Source organism: Pinus tabuliformis, chromosome 7 (genome assembly GCF_031772625.1).
Source record: "Pinus tabuliformis cultivar Carrire ecotype Pingquan chromosome 7, CPIR1, whole genome shotgun sequence".
Taxonomy (NCBI): domain Eukaryota; kingdom Viridiplantae; phylum Streptophyta; class Pinopsida; order Pinales; family Pinaceae; genus Pinus; species Pinus tabuliformis.
In genome coordinates, this window is record NC_142293.1 from 122,767,650 (window position 1) to 122,776,104 (window position 8,455).

General features: G+C 42.1%; 1 protein-coding gene across 1 annotated transcript; it reads left to right on the top strand.

Annotated features, from left to right (window-relative positions):
- Positions 1 to 257: 257 nt before the first annotated feature.
- On the top strand, positions 258 to 572 carry LOC149246049 (subtilisin-like protease SBT2.5). The gene has a single exon (XM_089455636.1). The coding sequence runs from the start codon at positions 258 to 260 to the stop codon at positions 570 to 572; it is 315 nt and encodes a 104-aa protein (XP_089311762.1).
- Positions 573 to 8,455: the final 7,883 nt, after the last annotated feature.

The following is an 8,455-nucleotide window of genomic DNA, read 5'->3' on the forward strand; positions in this document are numbered from 1 at the left end:
CATCATGATGATAACTTGACCAGCAACCAGATTGGTTTTTTTTTTTTTGCGAAATACACAGTCCCTTACTATTTAATAGCAGACAAAGATACAAGGAAAATATAAAATTGGAACCTGGTCTATTAGCCCAGTTCTTCAATGTTTCCTTTCATTCACATTAACAGCCTGGGGTACAGGCCATCGCATTTCATTTCGATATTGCAAAACACAGGCAAACCGCAGGCTTGCTGAAGAAGCTGAAGGTTACAAGGATCGAAATGGGACTCAGCAGGACCGCACGCACAACCGAGGTGTTCTTGGTGTTGATGGAATTCGACGAGGAATATGAGTGCCTCAAGGCTGATAGGCGTACTGCGCGGGAGCTCGAGATATATGTAAGCAATAAGCACGACACGCTATTGCAGAGGACGCTGGAGCCCGGATCCTACAAGAAGTGCTTCTCTTGGGTCATTATCGACGGTTTCGCCGTCGAGATAACGGCTGATCAGGCGGACGTTCTTAGATCTGCCGATGGAGTCAGAGTAGTCGAAAAGAACCAAGAGCTGAAGGTTTCCATGTCGTCATCTTCATGAAACCGTTGAATTCATTGTGTTGGGAGGAACAATATAATTTATGGCGGAACCAAATTTTGGCTTCTTCATCCACTGTAGAATAACCAGATAAGTTGTTCTGCAATATGAAGAAGTGATTATCAGGCGCGGATTAGGCCAGTTCTTCAATGCTTCCTTTAATAAATGCAGCCGTTATACACCAACAATATCACCCATACTTGGTCTTGAAATGGCACATTGTCTAGAGTAAGTTTACAACAACTTGAATATGCCCAGGGAGGATGTAACTGTCATGCAACAACTTCTTAACCAGTCCCGTAAAGGGAGCCGACCGACGCAAGAAGAAATGCTTAACCAGTCCACCTGAATGCCTTGACCAGCATATTAGTAGCGTTCAACCAACGCATATGAACCAAGGAGTTGTTGCGGGAATTTGTATATGTCAATCATGGGTTGGCCGATAGACTGTTTCAAAGGCGTGAATTGTTATCTGACAGGACAGAGCAGCGCATGCACAGGGATTAGGATTCTTCTGTTTGCCTCCAACGATTACAACTGACAATTCCTCCAACGCCTCTGGCAACGTCCAGAAGGTATTATACAAGGAAGATATTATAGCAGAGCAGCGCAGCCTGAAAAAAGGTCGGTCAGAGAAGAGGGCGCATAAATTTTTTATGGCAGAGAGCAGTTACAAGGAGCGTTGGGAGGCAAAGGAATCAACAGAGGCGTTATAACACAGTAGCGCATCAGCGTTGAAACGCTTCTGATACAGATCAAAAATTTCAGAACTAATTATTTATGATATAATGCATGCCGGCCCAAATAAAGGAATACAACCCCTTCAAGTTTCAGTTTTTAATGCACAGGAAACATGCACTGTATACAGTTCCACTCTCAACACAATACGCCACTTAATGATTTTTATATACCATAAAAACTTCCAAACATATACGAGTTCAACGACTTCCAACTAATTTGCAGAGATGGACCATAAAAAAATCATTAAGACATAGAAGCGTTGGTTTACACAGGACACAAAAACAAGTGGCTTACACAATATTGAGAAGGTTATGAACGTACCAGCTCCGATACCATGTTAAACACACATGGACAGTACAAGAGATATGAAAGATAAATCATGCTGTACATTTTTTATTAACATGAGATATACATTTATAGTACAATACATGACTCTTGGGTTTCAGATCCCAAGGTCCCTTGGACTGCTTTGGTCTATTCGACTTCCACACTAACCCATTAGGATTAGGTGTCCAACAGTGCACAAAGCAAAAGTGCGTACAGGTACACACTGTGCTTAACTCAGAGGGTGCGTACCTCTCCCAAAACTATGAAAAATGAAAACTAACTCAAAATTAACTAAATTCACCCAATCCCCAATCAATCATCAAGTCAAAACAGAAACAGTAGATACAGTTTCTCAGGTCAAAGTATAGACAAAGAAAACAATCAAGTCCCCAGTATGGTCGCCATTTTGTCGCACAGAATGAGTCGATCTTGCGGACAAGATAGACCTTCCTAGAATCTAAATAAGACCTAACGACAAGCAAACCAACCAGACACTATCTTTCTCTAAATATGCTTCAATAAACAATAGCAAACAAGCGTTTTTAGGGCCTACCTTTGGTCCAACGCAAGCTTGTGGATGCCCTCGCTCTTTTGATCCAAATGAGCTCCTCTTCGCGAATCTGCAAACACAAACAAGGCAAACAAATTAAATAGCACCTGAAAAACCAATTGCATAAAACATATTTAACATGAAAGTCAAGGAGTCCATGAAACAAATAACATAAGATACTTGTTGAGAAAAATGAGTTTGATTGTATTAATTCAAAAGAAGAAGAACTTTACAACCTTTGCCTTGACGCTGTACAAGCTCCTCCCAGGGTCCAACAAGATGTCTCCTCTACTTTGACAAGTTTCACTCACTCTCCAATGGAACCAAGAGGTATGTGATCTCTCCTCTCAAGCTCAACCAAAGAGTCTTAATTTCACCAGCATTTACCCTCAAAATGTTCAGCTTCTAACCTCCTTAGTCCTCACCCCAATGCCTGTATTTATAGTGCAATGGAGGGAAGTTACTATGTCCTCCTTCAAAGGGATAAAGCCCTCCTTCAAAGGGATAGCTCCTTTAGTCAAGGGATTAGCTCCTTTTCTTTTGGGATGCATGAACCACCTCAGAGCGAACAATCCACGTCAAAATTCCTTCTAGAAAACTCTAGAATTAATCCAAAGTGAGTTTTTTAAGATAAAACTTGCGCCTTTTGACTTTCACAGGGGTCCGCACCTACATTGTTAGGGACAGAGCGGGTAGGTACGCAACTTTTGTACACAGAAGGTGCGGGACCGCAGGTGACCATGAGAGAAAGTGCGGAACCAGAGTTACATTGATTTTTAATGTCTTTCTCCCACTTCCAAAGCTTGATTTGAAGAGCTGAGGTCTTAGACTTGCTTAGGAGGACAGTACAAGTGATGATAGACCCATACTGACTGCAAATAATCATGGTGACGATATTTTAGTGTAACAAGACAGTTTCTAGATATGTAAAGGGGTGTGCTATGTGTGCTAAAAGCAAGCCCAGTAATAGAAAACTAGGCTTGTACACTCCATTGCCAGTTCCCTCTCACCCTTGGGAGAGAATTTCCATGGATTTTGTTGGAGGACTGCCCAAATCTAGGAAAGGTCATGATTATCTATATGTTATTATGGATAGGTTCAGCAAAATGTGTATATTGATACCCTGTAGCAAACAGCTTACAGATGAACAAACTGCAAAACTATTCTTTGAACATGTATGGGTTCATTTTGGATTACCCACTTCTATTATATCTGATCGAGACACCCGATTTGTGGGGAAGTTTTGGTCCAGTCTATGGGAACTAATGGACACCAAATTAAAGAAAAGCACAGCTTTTCATCCACAAACAGATGGCCAGACAGAAGTAGTAAACAAGACAGTGATCCAGTTACTGAGGATATTGCAGCAAACATCCTAAGCTTTGGGCTGAGCACTTGTGCTATGTGTACATGCTTACAATAGAGCTAAACACTCTTCTACACAAAGATCTCCTTTTGAGACTGCTTTTGTTTCATACCAAGGTCTCCCTTGGATTTTGTCTTTGGTAAAGATATCATGGTTGATGGACATAGTGATGTGGACAAACCAACTAGGTTCATTGAACAGATCCAGGAGATCCACCAGGCATTACAGGAACAACTGGAAAAGAGCTAGGCCAAGTACAAGACTAGGCATGATAAGCATCGGATGGAGCATAGTTTTCAAGTTGGAGACCAATTCTGGTTGTATATCAGCAAGGACATGATGCAAGGTGAAGGTAAGAAGCTAAAACCTATCAGGTATGGACCCTTCAGGATACTTGAGAAGATTTGTGAAAATGCTTTTTGCCTTGATCTGCCAGCGTACATGCACATCTACTCAGTCGTGAACGCAGACTGCTTGAGATTGTTTGAACCTTAAATGATTGAGGACCCTAAAGAGCAGAGTCAATTTACCTTCTGTCGATGATCTACTACCAGAATATCTTAATGAGCTGTGGGAAGACACAGTGCTGGACAGAAAGTAAGGATGACACGTAGTGGATAGGTGGAATACCTCAAAATTAGGCTTAAAGGTTCGAAGCTGAGCAATGCGAAGTGGATTGAGATTGGACAAGTGAGAAATCAATTTCCTCACTTAGTCAATGCTTAAAAGAAAACCAAATTTTGGTGGTCCAAAAGCTTTTCAATTGGGAGGTCGTGATCTGAATCGGATCCATAAACGACTGTCATAGAACCGTGACTAAAATAGGTCGAACAAATCCTTGAAGAATCCAAAACAGCAATCGAAAAACACCCTGAACCAGTGGCCATGGCAGCCAGCCAGCGTGGAACGACGAGGACCTCGATCAAAGCAAGTTGACTGAGGCCCATGGAGACTATGCAGGAGGTCAAAATAGCCCTGGGAGCCCCGAAATGGGAAAAGGAGCTAGTTTTCGATGCGCGTTAGCACTTAGCGCTAACGCGCATCGCTGGCAAACAGGCTAAAATGGTAGGGCTTAAACACTTAGTCACATCGGGAGCCATAGGATCGCGGTGGAAAAAGGGAAAAGCATTAATGTACGATGGTGGGACCCACGGCCTGGAAACGGCGGTTTGATCAGGACCCTTGAACGGTAAAAGGTTTTGGAGAAAGCGGAGCGATCACAATCAACGATCGACGCGTGGCAGCAGAGGAGAGAGAAAAACTGTCCTGATCGCACGTTATCAGTCGAGCAAGTCAACTGTGCTCGACGCACGAATGACATTGGATCTGGAGGAGCCCAGATCAGACGGTTGAGATTGCACCCGATAGACAGAGCATAATTGATAGGAGATAAAGTCGCGATTTAAGAGGATTTGGAATCTGTTGATTGCCACGATGGAGAAAGCAACGAATCAACAAGCGGGCTGGCGTAGTTCCGATGAGGACACGTGGCTATTCCTGAGAATTATGCTAACTCCGAACAGGAATTCCAAGCACACAGGTGATAGGTGAATCGACGTGGGAAGAAGACGAAATGAACAGGCCAAGGATCGAATGACTAAAACCATGAACAGAGGTAGTTGAATGGGGGAGATCAGAAGGAAGATTCAGATTGAAGAGTCCAAGTGACCAAGAGATACAGTGAATAGTGAACCTTGAGAGGAGGACTGAGCATAGAGAGCAGTAAAACCAAGTAGAGGAGACAGAGGGCCGAGCTGACCATAGGCAGCATCGAGCACCAGAGAGCTTGAAGAATCAAACCTTCCTATAGAGGAATTTTCCTGGATTGAGCATCACAGTTGGCACTTCCACTATAGACCGAGGGTCATAGAGTTGGTAGGAAGAATAAGAGTCTGTGTAATCCAAGTGGCTTGGGGAATCCAAGAACCACCCTACCAAGCAAAAATCTGCTTCAGGAGAACTCATATTGAGTCCCTGTATTTTAATTTCTCTACTCAAAGACATAATAAAACAAGGCCACCACTGAAGCTGGATCGGAGACGTAGCCCTGGAGAATAGGTGAACTCTTATTAAAAATTGCTTGTGTCTTTGTGTCTGCTTACTGCATTTTCTCTGCTGTCTTTCCATTCAAAATGTCTATGTATTGGCAATCTAATCGATCCGTTGTTTCAATAACAGAACACACACACCAGCACATGAGTCTGTAATACCTTCTGTTAAATAAATCTTTACTGAGGTCACTCATAGGGTGATTATTAGATCAAGGATGGAAGGCGGAAAGCAGTCAAGTGACTCCAGTTGAAGGAAACAACTGAACTACTTGGTGGGGGCACCGTATGATTGCCCCCATGCTCTACAGGAACCAAAGAAGGACTTCTGGATCAGTTGGGATAGGATGGTCGGTCTCAGACTCAGGGGAATTTGACAGGACGAGAAGAACATTAGTAGTCTAATCATGATTTTCTTTAGGAACAGAGGGACCACTGGTGGTGAACCCAAGTTGACACTCTTTCAGACCAATGGTTGGTCAGGAACAGGCTGAGGATAGCCAGGTTTGGGAGAGGAGGATGGATAAGAGAAGAATCTAAGTCTATCTCTCTGTCAACGGGGATAGGGTCTAAAGAGAGCCTCTGATAACCAATGGGAAATCCGGGTGAAGAAGCTGTAAGACTTTCCAAAATGGTGGAAGCTTTATCCATGAGAGAACAAAGGTGGAGGGGATGCTTGTCTTCACACAGTCTACAGGGAAATCTTCCCTTTCTTCTTATCGCTGCCAGTTGATAGGGTAGCATTGTCATGAGCTTCAGATGAAAATGAGGGATGAGTTGGATCATGAGACCAAACTTCGAAGATCCTGGGAATGCCAGGACAATCACGAAGAATATGGTCACCCTTGCACAATTTACAAGGAAAATTAACCTTCCACGGAGGAGCAGAAGGTATTCTGACCTGAGATGTACTCGGAGCAATAGTTGCACGGGTGGCCTCGTGCTTATCGAACTTCTTCTTCTTCTCTTCTTAGTCTCCTGGTTACTAGATGTGGAACTTTCACCAAGTGAAGTAGGAGATGAAGATGAAGAAATAGGGGAAGAAGGCGCAGGCTCAACCTTGGAATCATCACATCATGATTTAGACGAAGGACGGTGGAACAAGAGTCACGACACTCAGGACCACCGAGGTTGAAAACAACAAACCACGGCAGACCGATGGTTAACCCAGGCAAAGATAATGTTGCATGTATGGAGCACTGACATTTCCAAAAGAAGGAAAAGGACCAGGGTTCCCATCGGGGAAAGACCTTGGCCAGTAGACTCGAGGGATGTTTGCCATCAGGAACGAGCCTGAAAAACACTTGTACTGTAACCAAGAAATCGAATTTTACCGGGTATATTTCGTGGGCAGTAAATTTTATGACATAGGAACAAAAATTGACCTTTTCATGTTTCAAGAGTCGAGAAAAGGTCGAAAAGGTGACTCTATCGCTTTCAAGGTTTGATGAGCCTAAAAGGACAAGTGCTCAGATGATCCTTTTCTTTTAAGGAGTTGAAAGGAACGAAAGTGACTACTTTGGAGAGCTAGGGAAAAGGTTTACCAGACAAACCGTAAAAACTACATATACACCTTGGTGATCAAATGAAAGAGAAATGACCAAGGACTTTCCGTATGGCAGCCAATCTTCCCGAATGCTATTTTGGTGTGTTACGATTCGTAAGGCGGTAGACCAGGATTCCTATGGATGTAGGATGATAACCTAGTGGGGTCTCCCGATATATACTCAACGGTACGGGGAGCACGAGTCCGTACTAGCATCTATTGAGTCATAAGGAGGAATCACTCAACCTTAAGTGAAAACAATAGTGACTAGGTTTAATGACATCAAAGCACGTCTCTAGCCTAGGCCTCTAAATAATGCGCGTTAAGTTCCAATGCATAGTTAAGTTCATTCAATTAATTTTAAAGTTGATCTTGAATTAAGTTTTGGTTTTCAAGCCTACCGAATGTATATAAAAAATCCTTAGGATGCAACTAGAATGAGTAAAGCATCAATTGTTTCGATGAACACCTACTTAGAGAAAGGTAGAGAGTTCATTCCCAAGTGAACAAAAACCAAGTCAAGCAAATTCAAGCACTAAGAAACACAATGCATCAATACACTAATCTCACGATGCATCAATACTACTAATGAAAGATTTAGAGTTCGCTTTCGATTTCTCATTCATGAAAATTCAGTAATGCAAATGTGCTTTCACTATTGTATGTTAAATGAATGCAATATTTTGATTTTTTTGTTTTGAATTTAAAGAGACAAACAAGCAAGTGTAAATCTGATCGATCCAAAAAATTTGTGATCTATGCTTAGTAGTGAAGAAATCGAATCAATATGAAAAATCGGTTCAATAACCAACACTAAAAATCAATCAGCAAGGAAAACAAGCAGCAAAAAGCTCAAGAAAATCAATAAGATGGTTGTGGATGAACTTGGATAGACAAGTAACCCAAGAAAATGGTTTCTCGACAAAACCTTTAAAGAGCTAGGTCACACGGTCTAAAAAACATAAGACTCACTCAATGAAACCAAAGAGATAGAGTACCTTAACCAAAAGCAATCAAAACAAGCTAATGAGAGACAATAAATAGTAGGGCATGAACAAGATTGTTGGATCAGGAGGTAACGTTTGTAAAAACAACCTTATAGGAATCGTCGCATCTATTACACTGACAACCTGAGACTAGTCGCAAGAATACACATGTTTCAGAGATTGTCCGATTTCAGGAATCGTCACAAGGATTAAAATAGAAAATTGAGACGAAAGCCAAATCATCGCAGGCACAAAGCTAGAACATCAACGATGTCGTCATAGCTGTTAGGCTATCTTCAGCAACGATCTTACTTAAAGAAAA

What these genes read in the sequence shown, in the direction of transcription:
- LOC149246049 (XM_089455636.1), top strand. Translation starts at nt 258, where the DNA reads ATGGGACTCAGCAGGACCGCACGCACAACCGAGGTGTTCTTGGTGTTG.